Consider the following 19635-nt stretch of genomic DNA (forward strand, 5'->3'; position numbering starts at 1 on the left):
CGTGCCCGTCTGTCTGTCTGTTTGTGAGTGTGTCCGTCTGTGGCATCGTAGCCTCCAAACGGATAAACCGATTTAAATTTAGTTTTTTTTTGTTTGAAAGCTGAATTAATCGGGAGTGTTCTTAGCCATGTTTCATGAAAGTCGGTCCACTATGTCGGGGACGGAGGTTTTTTCAAAATTTTAATTTTGTGATCAGGTTGGTTATTATTGAGCGTCTCCTTAAATTGTGGCTATTTTGTTCATAACCTTTGTCCTCCCTTGTTTCAGATCCTCCAAAAACAGTGACAATGAGACGCGGAATATGTCCGGAGGCGTTCTAGTGTCGAGTGTGCAGTGAACTGTGAAGTGTGAACATTGTGTGGGAACAAGTCGGAACATGTGAACTTGTAAAGCATGATGTGGACGACTGAGCTGAGCTGTATCATCATATTGTTCGGTAAGTTTTTACCAAGGACCATGTAATACCGGGAAAGCTCATACAAAAAACCGGCCAAGAGCGTGTTGGGCCACGCTCAGTGTAGGGTTTCGTAGTTTTCCGTATTTTTCTCAAAAACTACTGAACCTATCAAGTTCAAAACAATTTTCCTAGAAAGTCCTTATAAAGTTCTACTTTTGTGATTTTTTCATATTTTTTAAACATATTTCAATTTCAATTTCAATTTCAATTTATTTCTTCATAACGAAAGTTACATGTCAATACATATTTACAAAAATTACAATTACATCCATCTTAGTAGCTATAGATCAATTTTATAACAATCATATACAATTATTCTTATTCAAAAATTCTTCTATTGAATAGAAAGCTTCGTTTAATAAATATTCCTTGAGATTATTGATAAAAATATTATATGCAAGTTCAGTAGATTTAAGATTATTGGGCAAACGATTATATAGTCTCGGACCAATGTACCACACACATTGTTCGGACTTTTTAAGTCTGTGTCTGTTAGGGAGGAGATTACTTCCATTTCGGTAGTTAGGGCCACGCATTCTAAATAGATCGAGATTTTTACGAACTACTTTCATAATTTCTAATATGTATAGACTCGGAACAGTCATGATTTTTAAAGTTTGAAATAGGCTGCGGGCAGGTGTGTCCCAGGGCACCCCAGCCATAATCCTAATTGCCTTTTTTTGAATCATAAACACCCGTTGTCTGTCCGCAGCTTGTCCCCACATATCAATTCCGTAGGTCACAATGGACTGAAAGTAGGCATAGTATGCATTTTTGACACATTGCTTGTCGAGCATTTTTGTTAGCCTAGAAATTGCAAAACACGCTTTTCCTAACCTCTTACAAAGTTCGTCTATATGTGCATCCCACTTTAACCCGGAGTCTAAGGTGAATCCCAGATATTTTGCTTCGTTTACGACAGGTACTTTAATATTATCCAGCACAATACTCAATGTTTGGCTCGGCAAACCCCTAAGATTGATCTGAACGACATTTGTTTTTCAAGGTTGAGAACCATACCATTAACAGTGAACCAATGCTTTACATCACATAACAAGCAATTAACTTTGGATTGTAGTTCTGTGAAATCAGTGCCCCAAACAACAAAAGCGCTATCATCGGCGTATGCGACCAATTGCCCACAAGACGTACACGCTGTCAAGTCATTTACTAATGTAAGAAATAAATAATTACCTATAATTGAACCTTGAGGAACAGAAATGGAATCAAGCGATTGATGATTAGATCTTCCCTTATATCCCTTAATATCAACTTCGCATAATTGCTGTCTGTTCCTAAGAAAGGATTCGAATACTTTCAGAAAAGTTCCCCGAATGCCGTAATGGTCTAGCTTCTTAATAATAAGCTTATGGTCTATGAGGTCGAATGCTTTCGACAGGTCACACAGCACTAGAGCAACCTTGTATCCCGTTTCCTGTTTCTCATAAATAGTTTGTAGCAGTTGTCTAGTAGCATCTACTGTGGACTTACGTGGCTGATAAGCATATTGCTCACTGGCCAATAAACCCTTACTTGTTAGATGTTTCATTAGCCTATTTGCGAGGCCCAATTCAAAAACTTTAGACAATACTGGTGTTATAGATATAGGCCGGTAGTTCTTTAATTCAGTTTTCACTCCTTTTCCCTTATATATAGGTACCACTTTAATCTTTTTTAAAACTTCTGGATAAGACCCGTGTCGTAAACACAAATTCATACCATAACACAATATATCTATGAAGGACGGAGGGAGCTCACGTAAGATTCTTGTAGGAACCTCGTACACGTCCTTTGTGGGTTTAGGCTTGATTTGTTTTATGAGCCGATAAACCTCTCCTATGGACAATGGCTCTAATGAAGCAGATTCTACTGACATTGGACTATACGCTTCTAGGAGTTGTTGTGCCAAGCGCATTTCCGGTTGTCTCTGGGCGTCTCTTACAGAATTGATAAAGAATTGATTTATTTCGCTTGCCAGTCTGTCTGGTTCCGAGGACTCAAGAGAGTTTGATTTGCTACTTGTTGCAGTGGTTTCGGATTGTATTACATTTTCGACGGACAGCTTTCGCTTTGTTGCTGGCTTTGTGTATTTCATTTTTGAAGTAATTACTACGCTTGCATATCATTAAAGTTTTATATAGTTCTTCAAATTGGTCTTTAAAATTATGGAGTGTTATATTGTTCGGGAATACGTTACAGAGATCTTTAAGGTCATCTAATAAGTGTTTTTTTGCAGTTATATCACCAGATATCCATATTTTATCCCTGCTACATTTCGGATATTTGTGTTTAGGAAAAGCGTGTGTAAAAGCATGTACAAATACATTAATAATAGAATCAAGTATCTGATCTGGTTCCTTCCCAGATTGTATGATTTTCTCCCAGTCATACAGATTTAAGAATTCAGTAAAAGAGTTTAATTTATAGGGTGTGACACGTCTTATTTCAATCATCGGAGTACTATTATGGTTGTTTTTCTCGTAACTTATGCTCATCATTTGCCCATCGTGATCAGATACCCCGCTCTTTACTGGAGCAAAATTGACTTCATCAATGTCAGAATAGGCGTGGTCTATACATGATGCACTGGAGTTGGTATATCTAGTTGGGCATAGTACTATGGGATTGAGGTTTGCACAATTCATAAGATCTAGTAATTTGTTTTTGTTAGGACTATCTTTTAATAAATCTATATTGAAGTCTCCAACAATTAGTGTATTTCTAGTACTAAATTCGTCATTTATTATATTTAATAGATTTGATAATTTCTCAAAAAACTTGTTTATATCCCCAGACGGGGGTCTATATATGCAAATTATACTAAGTTTATAATCGTTTATAGCTATTGCAGAAATCTCAATTACCATTTCAACCGATAATTCCACTAATACATTTAATTCAGTCGCCTTTATACTTTTATGAACATAAATACAAGCCCCCCCGTGGATATATTTTTTTCGGCAATATGACGACGAAAGTTCATAATTCATGATTTTAATAGTCTTTAAATCATCTGAATTTTTCCAATGTTCAGTAAGGCAGATTACACTAGTTTTTTCCGAACTTTGTAAGGTGGCTTCCAGTTGGTAGACCTTATTATTTAAACATCTAATATTTTGATGATAAACTTTAAATACATCGTTTGATCTAGATGCTATATTAATTTGCCCCTCAACTAGGTTTGGTTCTTTTGATTTATGACAGACACATCTAAAAAACGTTCCGAGTTATAGAATAGTTCATTAACATGTTTAAGTACATAATTGATACTTTGCGCAAGAGTACGTTTGCCCCTCCCATTGAGTAGATTACCATTTCTCTTATAATCGTGATCTTGCAGTTGTATATTACAATCTAGTACCCATAGGTTTTCAGCTTTACTCAACTTTTTATTTATGGCATGGTTAAACTTTTTTACAAACTCATTATAATTACTTGAATATTCATTTATGCTATACGGAACATTACAAATAATAATATTTGTATGAGCTGCTATTTGGACAGCTTTATTTAAAAGTTCGACTGATTTATATATAGGCGATATGTTGTAGTCATTGGAACCACATAATATTATGACACAATCCGATTTTTAAAGTTCGCTATTTTTTCTTTTAAGTTGAGAAGAACTCGTTCTGTGGTACCGTGAGAGATTACATCTGCCGTTGCATCGTAGTCATTTCTTCTTATTCTTAATAAGGGCAGCAGCAAGTCTGCTCCATGGGAATCTGACAGTAGCAGTAACCGTGGCTTTCGAACTTGATCTTTCTTTGGAGAACCCTCAACAATAGTTTCTTGAGAAGGAGTTGGCAGTAGGTTTACATTACATGGCGGTTTTTCAGCTAGCTCTTTCACAGTTTTCTGTAAAGTCATCACCGAACGCTTTATGCACGATAGTTTAATATCCGTTTTGCTTTTTAAGCCCTCTTTCATTTTCTTATTCTCATTTGTCATTAATGCTAACTTTTTCTGTAAGAATGATATTTTCCTCTTTAGTTTTGATATTTCATTTTCCAACATTCCAATCTTGATTTTTTCAGCTTCACATGCATTTGCCATTTTAGTGTTGCGCTGCGGCCCCCGTTTTTTCGGGGTTTCCTCGTGAAGTAATTTGTTATAATTATATGTTTTGCTTCTTTTGAAACTCTTCAATTTGTTTTTTTAAGTCGCTATTCTCTACATTTAATCGCTCTATTTCAACATGGGCACTTGATAGTTCAGTAGTTGCGTTTTCTAGTTGATCTTTAAGGGTCGTGATTTCCGAGTTGTCTAGATGAGAAATGTTAGGCAGGCTCCTAGGACTATCCTCATCTATCGTGGAGGTTGAGAGCTCTGCTTGATTTGAGCCAATAGTTAGATTTTCAGTCGATGTAGTTTTTTGTAAAGGTGACTCAATTTTGTCAATTAAACATTCGTTTAGGGTTTTAATTTTACATGCATCCTTTTTGGGTTTTTTACCCACACATTGACGACATTTCCAGGTCATTTTTTTCTCTTTTGCCATTGTTTTGTGTGTCCGCGAGGTAACAGTAGTGCATGGTAGGTCAAACACATTTTCACACTGCGAACATTTCATGTAGTCATTATTTTTTATTAATTTGCTACAATGTCCACATTTAGCCATATCCATTTTAGGCGTAGAATTTGATGCCATTTTTTTTAAGTAATCCACCTTGTGCAATCACTTCACAACTAACAGTTGATTTCAGAACGGACCTTATATATTTTTTGTGCTGGCAACACAGCCGTTACTTGTCATGTGTGACAGGTTTGACATTCGATTTCATCGCCCAATCAGCTGTTAAAGTTGCGCATGGTACCGTTAGTATAGATTGCGGTTTTAAAATAGTTTCCTTTGTTTACAAAGTGGTACTTAATGTTTAAAAGTGAAACGGTTTTTCTGAGAGTGTATAAAAGTGCTCGCGCAGCGTACCTGAGTGTCTCGAGGATGTGTATCTCAGTTTTTCATTGCGAGCAGTCCGTGTCCACTTTTCACAACACAGGTATTGGCGTACTTGCTGTTTATTCCAGATTATTTAAGATAAAAATGCTGAGAGCTCTTATTGTTGTGTGTTTACCTGGCTGGGGTTGCCAGTCCAATATGGTTCAAAAATTAGAGGGGGGGACGCACTTTTTTTCCTTTAGGAGCGATTATTTCCGAAAATATTAATATTATCAAAAAACGATCTTAGTAAACCATTATTCATTTTTAAATACCTATCCAACACTATATCACACGTTGGGGTTGGAATGAAAAAAATATCAGCCTCCACTTTACATGTAGGGGGGGGGTACCCTAATAAAACATTTTTTTTCCATTTTTTATTTTTGCACTTTGTTGGCGTGATTGATGTACATATTGGTACCAAATTTCATCTTTCTAGTGCTAACGGTTACTGAGATTATCCGCGAACGGACGGACGGACGGACATGGCGAAACTATAAGGGTTCCTAGTTCTGTTGACTACGGAACCCTAAAAAGCGTAAGGTACAGTCAACCAATTGGAACCCTAGGCCACTCTACAACCATGTCAAAATGACAAGCAGTAAGAGATTTCTTACAATTTGATTTATAACGTCACCAATTCCAATTGGTTGACTGTACAGCGGAGCAAATCTCGACTGGGGGGCAATTGTAACTGATCCATGTTTTCCAGTATTACACTATGATGTGGAGTTCTACATGTATCCACTGAACACACCTACCATATACCTCTATAACCGGTGGACACTCTATTTAATAATGCAAACATTGTAAAACATGGAAAAAATGGACCAGTTACATTTGCCCCCCAGTCGAGATTTGCCCCGCTGTACCTTACCGCTGAAAGGTTAAAACCTTTTAGGCTTAAAACTAGATGGCGCTGTTCGCAGCCTGGAAGTAGCCAAAATCATATTTTCCCCAAATATTTTTGCGTGTTTTTATGTTTTATAAGAACAAATGATATAAGTATTTCTTTAAATAGAAAATAAGATAAGTGCCTGTGTGGTGACGGGTTAAGAATTTCACCACCCCCTTTCTTCCCGTGGGTGTCGTAGAAGGCGACTGTGGGGTATGGGTTAAATTGTGGCGTAGGCGAGAGGCTGGCAACCTGTCACTGCAATGTCACAGTTTCGTTTTCTTTCAACCCCTTATTTGCCAAGAGTGGCACTGAAGTTTTAGTAGTTTCATGACTGTGTTCTGCCTACCCCTTTATGGGATACAGGCGTGATTGTATGTATGTAGAAAATAAGATATAGAGTGCAAGCCATAATGTTTTAACACAAAGTCTCGTCTGAAACAATATGTAGGCGAGCGGTTGCAAACGAATGAAAATCATGAATGTAGGTTGATTGAACTGTATTGAAATTCGGCGTGACATGCGTCGAGGACTTTGATTTACATTTTGGCATTTATAATATCCGTACCTGCCAGCATAGTTAACATAACTAAGTATACCAACATATTTTTCTGGCACGAACGAAGTGATACTAGTGACTTTCTTCCGATATTTATTCATCCTTTAGTCTGTTTTCGTAATTGAGATTTGGTAATTGACTCATCATCATCATCATCCTTGCGTTATCCCGGCATTTGCCACGGCTCATGGGAGCCTGGGGTCCGCTCTGACAACTAATCCCAAGATTTGGCGTAGGCACTAGTTTTTACGAAAGCGACTGCCATCTGACCTTCCAACCCGAAGGGTAACTAGACCTTATTGGAATTAGTCCGGTTTCCTCACGATGTTTTCCTTCACCGAAAAGCGACTGGCAAATATCAAATGACATTTCGCACATAAGTTCCGAAAAACTAATTGGTACGAGCCGGGGTTCGAACCCGCGACCTCCGGATTGAAAGTCGCACGCTCTTACCACTAGGCCACCAGCGCTTGACTTGAATTGACTACGAAAGAAGAATTATTTTTCGCTGTTTCATAATTAACTACCAACGAAGAAATTCCCCCATCGATAACTTACATTATAATGTATGTATGTAACTTTATTGTACATAAGACAAGTTAGGACATAGAAATACAGTATAGTTATGGTGCACAACGTCGAACTTATCCCTATAAGGGATCTCTTCCAGTCAACCTTTGAGCGAATTGAGAGGAAAAACTAATTAAAACATGATAGACAAACGAACACTATGTACAGAAAAGAAAAAAATATAGTTCAATTAATAATATGTCATTAATTATTATAACATACATACATACATACTGAGGAAATAATACGCCGAATAGAATAGTTAATTATTAGTTTTAATGCAAATTAAAAGTTAACAACAATGACAAAAGCAATTTTCGATTTCGCATTGACAGTAGCGACACTAGTGACAGGATTGATGAACTAAGTGACGGGTGTTCGTTCGGAAACTATAATTATGTTTACATATCTTCAACATCCTCCCTTAAACATAATCCCATCCTTGAAGAACAGTAGGTTAGTTTTGTGTGCGACGTCGCTTTGGTCAGAGCGTCAGCAACCATCTGGTCTGTCTGCACGTAGCGCACCTCAATAGCTCGTTCGAGTATCTTATCGCGGACGAAATGGTGCCTCACATCTATGTGCTTCGTCCTTGAGTGATATCCATCAGTACCTGAAAGTTTTATGGAGCTCTGATTATCGCTATAAATTATTAAGGGCTCATCCTTCAGTTGCGGCCACAAACTTTCTTGAAATTGTTTAAGCCACATTGCCTCCTGTACACACGACGATAGAGACATGTACTCGGCTTCAGTTGTAGAGAGCGCCACAGTAGGCTGACGCCTAGAATTCCAGCTGATTGTTCCTCCCTGGAACAGAAATGCATAGCCAGTACAGGAACGCCTGTCGTCTCCGGAACTCGCCCAGTCGGAATCGCAGTATCCAAGAGCCATGACTTCTTCACAATTTTGCTTATAGCTAAGCTTGTAATCGAGACTTCCTTTTAAATAGCGCATAACACGCTTCAGCGCAACCCAGTGCTGCATCTCTGGTTTTTTGTTATACTTGCTCAACATATTTACAACAAAACTTATGTCCGGTCTAGTAATTTGTGATATGTACAACAAACAACCAATTATCTCCTGATATGGCACATTATCTAAAATTTCGGCATTTTCTGAAGTTCCAGTTAGCTTAGTATTCAAATCCATTGGTGTTTGTACACTTTTGCAATCAGACATGCCAAATTTGTTTAACACTTCTTGTATATATTTTCTCTGGTCTAAGTACAAGATACCTTTGGCCCTATCTCTCTCCACATGAATGCCAAGACAATAGTTAATATCACCTAAGTCTTTAATTTTAAATTTCTTATGTAATTCCTCCTTAAAATAGCGCTTTGTCTCCTGATTATTGGTAAATAACACAAGGTCATCAACATAAATAGCCAGGAAAAACATGTTACTGCTATCTACTATCTTATAATAAATGCAGGGATCTAACTTTGAACGAGATAGTCCCATTTCTCTCAACGTTGTATCAATCTTCTTGTTCCACTGTCGGCTAGCCTGCTTTAAGCCGTACAGTGATTTATTTAACCGGCATACTTTCTCACTATTGTCACCATACATCTGCGGTAGCTTCATATAGATCTCCTCCTCTATGTCGCCTTGGAGAAAGGCTGACACCGCATCCATCTGACATATATCTAGGTCATATTTAACTGCTAATGCAAACAAATATCTTAAAGAAGCGTACCTGACAACTGGTGAGTATACTTCTGTGTAGTCTATGCCTGGTTTTTGAGAACATCCTTTCACAACAAGCCGTGCCTTGTACTTCACTATTGCTCCATTTTCATCCGTCTTGGTTTTAAAGACCCACTTACATGGTATGGGACGCTTGCCTGGCGGTAGAGTAGTAATTTCCCATGTATTATTCTCTATTAAGGACCGATACTCCTCATCCATAGCGTCTTTCCAGTGTTGAGCATTAGCGCTTGCCAAAGCTTCTTCGACAGTCAGCGGATCTGAAATCTGAACACACATGAAATTATTACCTTGAGCAAAATGTTTCTGATGAGACCTCAAAGTAATGTGCCTTTCAAAGCTATCATTGCTGTCACTACCGCTGGGATAATATGTCTCATCATTAGTATTCACCAATACACAGCTGTCAAAGGATGCTTCTGAATCTGATGTAGCTTCATTCTCATCAATATTTGTTGTCTCTCCACTTTCCTGTGCCTGTTCAACTGAACTAAGAGAGACTGTGGCCATCTGTGACCCTGAAATGGGGTCCTGTGACCCTGAAATAGGCTCCTCTGTCATATTTTTAGTATTCTTACTATTCTCAATAAATATAACATCCCTACTAATCACTGTCTTTCCATTTGTAGGATTTAGCAACCTGTAGCCCTTTGTGTTCTCACAGTAGCCTACAAAAATTAATTCTTGTGATTTGCGGTCCCATTTTAGGCGTTTTTCTTTTGGAATGTGTACCATAGCCTTAGTACCAAATATCTTAAGGTGTGAAATGTTAGGTTTCTTACCTGTCCATTTCTCGTATGGTGTTACCTCATCCAAAACTCGTGACGGTGATCTGTTGATGACATAAGCAGCACAGGCAACTGCTTCAGCCCACAGATTTTTTTTCAGCTTTGCCTCAAAAAGCATGCATCTTGCACGCTCCACCAGACTTCTCATCATCCTCTCCGCAAGGCCATTCTGCTCATGAGTGTACGGTGCACTGGTCTGGTGTCTGATGCCGGAAGCTGCTAGAAAATCAGAAAAATCTTTATTACAATATTCTGTCCCTCTGTCACTTCTAAGTATCTTTATCTTTTTTCTAACTCATTTTCTACTTCCTCTTTAAAAGTCTTGAAAATTGTTGTGATATCCATTTTGTTCTTAAGGAAATATACATACACTTTGCGGGAATAGTCATCTATGAAAGTTATGAAATATCGAGCACCACCAGCTGATGGTACCTCCATCGGACCACATAGATCTGAATGAACTATTTCTAGTAATGTAGTTGCTCTAGAACCAGAACGCGGAAATGGTAATCTTGTTTGTTTCGCTTCACAACAGGGTTTGCATACAGTATCACTCTGCTTGTTGGTGATATCTATGCCTTCAGCACATACCTCTAACTTCTTCACATCAGCCATGTTTAAATGTGCCATTCTCTTGTGCCAGGTAACTATATCTGCCTTCTTTTCACAAATTGCCGCAAATGCACTGACCCCTACTACATTGAGTCTATACAAATCATTGATTGCTTGTGCAGTTGCTATGAGATTCTCTTTGGCATCATAAATACAACAGCCTTGTCGTTTATTGAATGTTACCGTATAGTCACTTTTTGCTAATTGGCTGACTGATAGCAGATTTGCACCTAACTCAGGAATAAATAAAACTTTTCTCACCTGGATAGGACAACCATCTTTACATGAGCCTGTTTGAATGTTTACATTACCCATTTTCTCAACTATGACATAATCCTTGTTTGCCACCATTATCTTGTCAACCGGAGGTGGTTTGAAGTCATACATCCAGTCTGAACGCCTTGTCATGTGCATTGTCGCAGCAGAATCAACATACCAATCATCCTTGTTTATCGAAGGACTGCAAGCTGAAAAAACTGCTGAAAAACCATGTTGAACATTGTTCGGCTTCTTCGCTGTACACTGATTCTTGAAATGTCCATACCGATTACAGCTGAAACAACGCGGACCTTTTCCTTTGGGTTTTGTATTTTGATTTTGATAAGAAGTACTCTTCCCTTTAGCCAAGAACGCAGACGACTCCGAACCTTTGACTTCTTGCAAAAGTTTAGTCTTGACAAAATCTGATGATATCTTGACGCCGGAACTTTCCAGACCCATGATCATTGGTTTGTAATTATCGGGTAAACCTGCCAGCATGAGTGTGCCTAGCCACTCGTCTTCTACTTTGAAGTCTATATTTCTTAATTTGTATGCAGTGCCCATAATTTTATTCACATAATCTTCGATACTTGAACAATTATCAAGCGATGTGTTGATTAAATCACGTAACAATCCCACTTTTCTTGACAACCCGGAGTCCTCAAATGCTTTTTGCAAGCTAAACCACACATCTTTAGCTGATTTTGCCGTTTCAATGTGAACATAGTTGATTGGCTCCACTAATAAAATTATCTTGGACTTGGCTTTGATGTCTTTCTTGGAATCCACTGGATTTCCCGGATCAACACATTCCCATAAATCCTCGTGCTCCAAATACGATTTGACGGCGAACCTCCACGTCGAGTAGTTTTCTCGACCGGCTAATTTCTCAATTTGCAAGTTAGACGTAGCCATTGTTCCCGGTACAAATTATTCCACGTATTTCTAGTTGTACTGACTTTTTTACGAAACTCAGATAATTAACCTCAGTTCTATATTGCGTTTATGGGACGGCCCATAACCTGAGGAAATAATACGCCGAATAGAATAGTTAATTATTAGTTTTAATGCAAATTAAAAGTTAACAACAATGACAAAAGCAATTTTCGATTTCGCATTGACAGTAGCGACACTAGTGACAGGATTGATGAACTAAGTGACGGGTGTTCGTTCGGAAACTATAATTATGTTTACATATCTTCAACACACCTGTATACAATCACGCCTGTATCCCATGAAGGGGTAGGCAGAGCACATGAAACTACTCAAGTTTCAGTGCCACTCTTGGCAAATAAGGGGTTGAAAGAAAACGAAATTGTGACATTGTAGTGACAGGTTGCCAGCCTCTCGCCTACGCCACAATTTAACCCATATCCCACAGTCGCCTTCTACGACACCCACGGGAAGAAAGGGGGTGGTGAAATTCTTAACCCGTCACCACACGGGCAGTAATTATTATAATTATGTCATTAATTATTATAATTATGTAATTCAATTCCTAAAGTATATATTTTGTACCTCGTATTACCTTAGACGGTGTGTAATTTGATTAAGTAAAAACACCTATCGGAATGATAAAAAATAAATGAAAAAATATTAATAGTGATTAAGACAAATATTTTCGAGATTTTGATAACCTGGTGCATTATATACCACAAAACATACTATGTATAAAGTGCAAGCCATAATGTTTTAACACAAATACTCGTCTGAAACAATATGTAGGCGAGCGGTTGCAAACTAATGAAAATCATGAATGCAGGTTGATTGAGCTGTATTGAAATTCGGCGTGACATGCGTCGAGGACTTTGATTTACCTTTTGACATTTATAATATCCGTACCTGCCAGTCTAGCTGACATAACAAACGTTGACGCTAGACGCCGCTCGAAACACAATCTCTGTCGCGCCAATACGGAAGCTAGCTATGATAGCTATTATAGTATGAATTTTTTGAAACGAACGTTTCTAAACAAAGGTATTGTTCCTTTTGTGTTGAGCGGGAGCTTCTGTATTTGCACGCGCTAAGACAACAAGAAGCAACTGTATCCTGATAATTGTAAGGTTCAAATCTGTACAGCAGCAAATTTGAGAAAGATTATTTTGGAAATGTGAAGCGATAGACCACACCGCTATAGGTGCGAAAATACAGCGCTTCTAATATTTTGATTACTGCTATAGCTGTGTCCCTTTCTCTCAACGTCTTTAGTACGTCATGGTGTCCCTGGTATGTGTTCTCACCGAGCCAATATCCTGTATTCCTGTATTCCCATCCTGATTTGTAAACCTTTTTTTTAATGTATTTTTGCCAGTGTCAATTCATTTTAAAAGCTTTTATGGACAAAAGAACTAAGCATCATACGCGTACATTTTTCGTATTTCTTTTTAACGATATTACGCTTTATAAAATGTTCATGCATTAATGATGACATCGATTTTATTGGACTTGTAGATATAAATTTATGATTTCATGAGAAGTTTCAATAACTCTAATGTTAATTTGGGTAAGTAATAAAACGTATTCAACCTATGGCATATTAATTAAAAGATATAAACTCGATTTGTATAAATTTGAACGCTATTAAAGATCAATTGGTCAATCTGATAATGGTAACCTATAATTTTATGGTGTAAGTATTTTACAATATAATTACACTAAAAGTTACAAAATTTCAATGTTGTTTACTATAGGTACTTAAAGTAAAGTATAACGTTAAGGTAATAAAATATTCCAAACAAATATACGTACTTAAATACAAGAAATATAAGAGTAACCTACTTTTGGGACAGGTGTTCCTTTCTGTAAACAGTCACAGATCCAAGTTAACTGAACCTAATTTTATGACTAGAGTTCCTTTCTGTAAAGGCTCTTACCGCAAAAAATACAAAATCTACTCCCTACAACCTATAATATATATAGACGATGACGACGTAACGATCAAAATGTACCTATACATATGTTTTACACTTTAAGCTTGTGTCATATAAACGATATTGAAATTAGTACCTACGTTACGTGCACAAACTTTATCGCGTCGGTGCGTCGCTATCTCACTTACAAATAGTGCGAAAAGAACGGCCTGATATCGTTTATCACGCGACTGTGCTTGCCTGGCCCCGTAGCCGAATGGCATTTCTCCGACGCCAAACGAAAACGAAACGTAGTCCGGCTCTGTCGCGCCAATACGCAAGAGCGATAGGGATAGATATCTACTAGCGTTTCGTTTCGTGAGCGTTTGTGCCATTCGGCTACGCACCCTGCTATATAATCCCTTAACGAATTGAACGCAATAAACGTATACAAACTGCTGTCATTGCCAAAGTAACACGTGCAGCTCAAGTCAGGGGTTCTCAAAGTAAGGGCCGACAGAAAAACAAATAATTTTTAACCTTTTATTAACGATCACTCATTTCACACTTAAATCGTGAATCGATCGAAGAGTACTTAATTATGACTGTTATATTAAACTTGTAAATATCGGCAATTTTAATACCTTGAATGGTGCAAATTTTTTATAGCACCGGCCACACCTTTGTTTACAATAATTCCGGCTAATTAAAAATAGGAATATAGGTCGATCTGTACAAGATATTTATCCCCTTATATTAAAAAAAATCAAAAACAAACGACCTCCTGTTCCAACACAAAAGATGGGTGTTAATCACGATCGCCATTGTTTCTACTAACCCCAACCAACAGTCATGCCTAAAAGCGGTTTCACTACAAATCCAGACAAATGAGACTCTTTTATCTCACAAAAATTTCCTTTTCAATAAACGGAATACAAAATGAAATATTTACAAAACGGCCCGGTTAATGTCCTAAAAGTGGGGCATAAAAAATAACGGGACGTGACGGGAAACAAAGTACGTTTTTATCGCGGGGAGGGATCGCTCTAATGGAAGCTGTATGGACATAATCGGGTTAAATCGGGAGGACTCGGGAGAACTCGGGGTGATTCTGCAATTGGGCAAAAGGTAATTTAATCGTGTAGGGAACATTAATAGCGGTTAGGCTCTATGGTTTTGTGTAAAAGCCATTGGATGATACAGCGACACAGCAATGCTGTGTCAAAATCTTACTTATTTAGATTATGGCGTAATCTTTTACGCAACAAATAAGTAGTGAATAACGTCAAGTATTTTTGGTCATCTGGCATACCTAAGTATTTCCAAAATTAACAGTTTATTTACAGTTCATACTAATCGTGAGTAGCTTGTAGCAAAAGTATGAACTCGCAAAAACACCCGTAACAATCATCCTCCATGTGTTATCCCGGCATTTGCCACGGCTCATGGGAGCCTGGGTCCGCTTTGACAACTAATCCCAAGATTTGGCGTAGGCATTAGTTTTTATGAAAGCGACTGCCATCTGACCTTCCAACCCGAAGGGTAAACTAGACCTTATTGGAACTAGTCCGGTTTCCTCACGATGTTTTCCTTCACCGAAAAGCGACTGGCAAATATCAAATGACATTTCGCACATAAATTCCGAAAAACTCATTGGCGCGAGCCGGGGTTAGAAACCGCGACCTCCGGAACGAAAGTCGCACGTACTTACCGCTGGGCTACCAGCGCTTCAAAACACCCGTAACAATGAATACCTTAAAAGGCCAGACACACTTATCCCCACAGATCCCCATATAGAACACTTGCCCGTATTGACCTTACCATAGTCCACGTTTTATTCCATCATTAATTCCAGTAGTCTAGTTCATTTTAAATTAGATCAACTCTCAAATAGTCCTAATCGTTTCGCTTCAACATTTCTTTTACGAACCGCCAAGGAGTGGAATGCCCTGCCAGAGTCTGTGTTTCCGCATGAGTACAATCCAGGTCTCTTTAAAGCAAGAGTAAACAGGTATCTCGTAGGTAAGCGTGCTCCACCGTAGATCGCATCATCACTTACCATCAGGTGTGATCGTGGTCAAACGTCTGCCTATTCATACTAAAAAAAAAAAAAAAAAAACACTGGCGGTTACTGCCTATGCGTGCATCCCATGAGACGGGCAAGAGCATCCGCTTGGTGTATCTCTTAATTTCATTAAACTGTCAAAAGTGTTTGACTTTGTGTTATGTTTCGGCTTCGCGCACGTCTCCCAAAGGTCCGGAATACAAAATGTATTCGTGACGGTAAATACTTTTTATTAAGTCGACAACCAGGTCACGCAGCCGACGGGTTTTGGATTGATATAGAGGCTTTCCGAACTGTCTTGGAATCGTCTCTTTGGGCATTGTTAGACTATGTGTGTGGCACAGAATAGATGTAGTTTTAATGACTACTACGATACCTATAGAGAAGAACTGCTGGCATAGGCGAAATGACAATCGTTGACGCTAAACGCCAGTCGCCAACCGAACCGTAAGTAGTCTGTCTCTGTCACGCCAATCAAATACAGAAGGCATATGTACGTTAACGACATTATCGTAAGCGTTACCTACGTACTCTGTTATGGAATTGATCATACGTCAACGTTGGCGTCCCTATGCACTCCTTCAAAGACATTTACTTGAATACTTGGCTGTCGCGATAATCCAAGATGACTTTTGGCCTCCGACACTAACACGTCACTTAGCTCGGTTTTGAGCGGTGTCGCGTCAACTGAAGATCAAACAAACATTGACGCCGAGATCAAACGTCACTAGCATAAAATAAAAGCTCATAGCCTTTAGAACATCATGCCAAATCAATCCATTTTCTAGTAGGTACTTCTACAAATCAAAATAATAGACAGGTGTTCACCAAATTAGTACACAAGAATTGGTAAAGAAACGTGACGTGAAGAGAAACATCATTCGTATAAATACGTGAGCATTTTTACCCAACTCAAACGGTTAAGGTACAGCGGGACAATTTCGACTGGAGGACAAATGCAAGTGATCCATTTTTTCCATGTTTAACAATGTTTGCATTATTGATTAAAGTGTCCACTGGTTATATATGACACGCGTGTTAAGTGGAACTCAACATAATAGTGTGATAATGGAAAAAATGGATCAGTTACAATTGCCCAAAGTCGAGATTTGCCCCGCTGTACCTTACTCCTACTAATGCTCGTTCAGTCTAGAGTATTCCATTTATTTATCTAACAGCCAGCGTAGCTGGATGACAGTATAGTCGACGTCAGACGCCTACAGAAATGCATCAGTCTGGCTCTGTCGCCCCAATACGCAAAAAAATCGGCCAAGAGCGTGTCGGGCCACGCTCAGTGTAGGGTTCCGTAGTTTTCCGTATTTTTCTCAAAAACTACTGAACCTATCAAGTTCAAAACAATTTTCCTAGAAAGTCTTTATAAAGTTCTACTTTTGTGATTTTTTTCATATTTTTTAAACATATGGTTCAAAAGTTAGAGGGGGGGACGCACTTTTTTTTCCTTTAGGAGCGATTATTTCTGAAAATATTAATATTATCAAAAAATGATCTTAGTAAACCCTTATTCATTTTTAAATACCTATCCAACAATATATCACACGTTGGGGTTAGAATGAAAAAAAATATCAACCCCCACTTTACATGTAGGGGGGGTACCCTAATAAAACATTTTTTTCCATTTTTTATTTTCGCACTCTGTTGGCGTGATTGATATACATATTGTTACCAAATTTCAGCTTTCTAGTGCTTACGGTTACTGAGATTATCCGCGGACGGACGGACGGACGGACGGACGGACGGACGGACGGACGGACAGACAGACATGGCGAAACTATAAGGGTTCCTAGTTGACTACGGAACCCTAAAAACGGCATAAATTGATAGCTACGAAACATTTAGCTACGTACCATCAGCTGCAAAAGTGCATCGCAAATTTATCAATAAATTCATTCATAACTTCTCCATGCACTTTTGCACCTGATAGTACCTATCCTAGTAATATGGATTTACGAAACAATTAGATACGGGTTAAGAATCCATTCCTTTCCTGTGGGTGTCCTGTTAGAAGTCGTGTGGTCGAACTCGAATGAAGTCGACTGGATTAACTGGATATGGCTTTAATTATGGTGTGGGCGAAGGGCAACCTAAATTGCTAAGAGTTAAACTTGAAGTTTCATGTGTTATGCTTACCCTTTTCGGGTGAGGTGTAGGTAAACTCACACATACGTACTTAGACCACAAAGAATAGGTATGTAGCTTGCATCAGCTAACCTTGGCCTGCAATAAAATATAATAATTAATTGTACATTTCCAATAACCTTGTAATACACCTGCATCTGTAATCCGATATACCTGTAACTTGATATTATATTCATTTAATTATAATTATATTTTTCAATTTCTATGTCAAGGTCAATCTTACACATGACTGCACATGAACAAAGAACTTACGTAGTATATAAGGGAAACTGTTTTTCTTCAATAGAGGATTCTATACTGGACAGTCACGTCTTTCACTACTCTCCCGTAACGACTCCAACGCCGTACACTTCACGGGAACGTGCGTGAATTTATGTATGTATGACATAAAAGATTCAAGTAGGTAAGCTCCAAAATCCGGGATAGGTGTCCGATGCGATGAGCCGCAAACAATCTATAAATAATATAAAATCAATATTAACCTAGCTGATTGAATTACTTTTGATACAAAATTATGACTCTCAATGTGACAGAATAACATAATTTTGGAAATAAAGTCTTTGTTTTGGATACTTCACTAAATTATCTAGTTTTCAATGCAGATAATTACGAGTACTATTATGAGTACTAATATATGTAAATACTAGCTTTTTCCCGCGGCTTCGCTCGCGTTAGAAAGAGACAAAAAGTAGCCTATGTCACTCTCCATCCCTTCAACAGAACTATCTCCACTTAAAAAAATCACGTCAATTCGTCGCTTCGTTTTGACGTGAAAGACGGACAAACAAACAGACACGCACACTTTCCCACTTATAATATTAGTATGGAGTTTATAAGAAACCATATCTTACTTAGTTACCAAACAAATTCTCGTTCCTTAGAACAATCTTAGAAGTCACCAGTGAATTCTCACACAGCAATCATTGGACCTATCTCTGCATATGCAGCGCATAGCTATGTCTTCCTAGAGTTTCCGATTAATGCACGCCATGCGGAAATGCGAACATGGCATGCTGATTGCTAGAAATTCAGGCGTATACCTAAACGGCCAGGATGCGTAGCCGAATGGCATTTCTCCGACGCCAAACGAAAGCGATACGCCGCTGGCTCTGTCGCGCCAATACGCAAGCGCGATAGAGATAGATATCTACTAGCGCTTCGTTTCGTGAGCGTTTCGTGAGCGATTGTGCCATTCGGCTAGCCACCCTGGGCTTTGTAAACAGTGCTTGAGAAGCTTAGGTGCTATGACGGGAGCGTTTGGAAGACCGAAAGCTACTTACTTAAACCCGTATCGGCCTTCTAAGAAGGCATTATCGCTGTTAAACTTTGAAACTTTTGGTTTAAGCTTGGTTTAAAATAATCGTTTAATAACGCACTAAAAGCAGTTATTGAATGTCCGAAAATGGATGAAATTTTTTATGCACTTGTGGGGAAAAGTAATCGAATGATAATAATGACTTGTCTTCTCATGTTCACTATTATTTTATAGATTTTTTATAGGTCATTTTTTTACACAGATTGACTCAGCCCCACGGTAAGCTTTAAGCTTGTATTGTGGGTACTCAGACAACGATATATATAATACCTATACATAGAAAACATCCATGACTCAGGAACAAATATCTGTGCTCATGACGCAAATAAATGCCCTTACCGGGATTCGAACCCGGGACCGCGGCTTAGCAGGCAGGGTCACTATCCGCTAGGCCAGACCGGTCGTCGTTATTCGTCGTCATTATATACCTAGTTAGAATTGATTTTTGAATGGTGA

General features: G+C 38.4%; 1 protein-coding gene across 1 annotated transcript in view; it reads left to right on the forward strand.

Moving 5' to 3' along the window:
• The first annotated feature begins 371 nt into the window (after positions 1–371).
• Positions 372–19635, forward strand: part of LOC125233863 (hemicentin-2-like) — an 89774-nt gene continuing 70510 nt past the window's right edge. The window contains exon 1 of the mRNA XM_048140005.1: positions 372–436. Coding sequence (XP_047995962.1) covers positions 394–436 — 43 coding nt within the window. The 5' untranslated portion in view covers positions 372–393. The remainder of the gene's footprint in view (positions 437–19635) is intronic.

Source organism: Leguminivora glycinivorella, chromosome 15, assembly GCF_023078275.1.
Source record: "Leguminivora glycinivorella isolate SPB_JAAS2020 chromosome 15, LegGlyc_1.1, whole genome shotgun sequence".
NCBI lineage: Eukaryota > Metazoa > Arthropoda > Insecta > Lepidoptera > Tortricidae > Leguminivora > Leguminivora glycinivorella.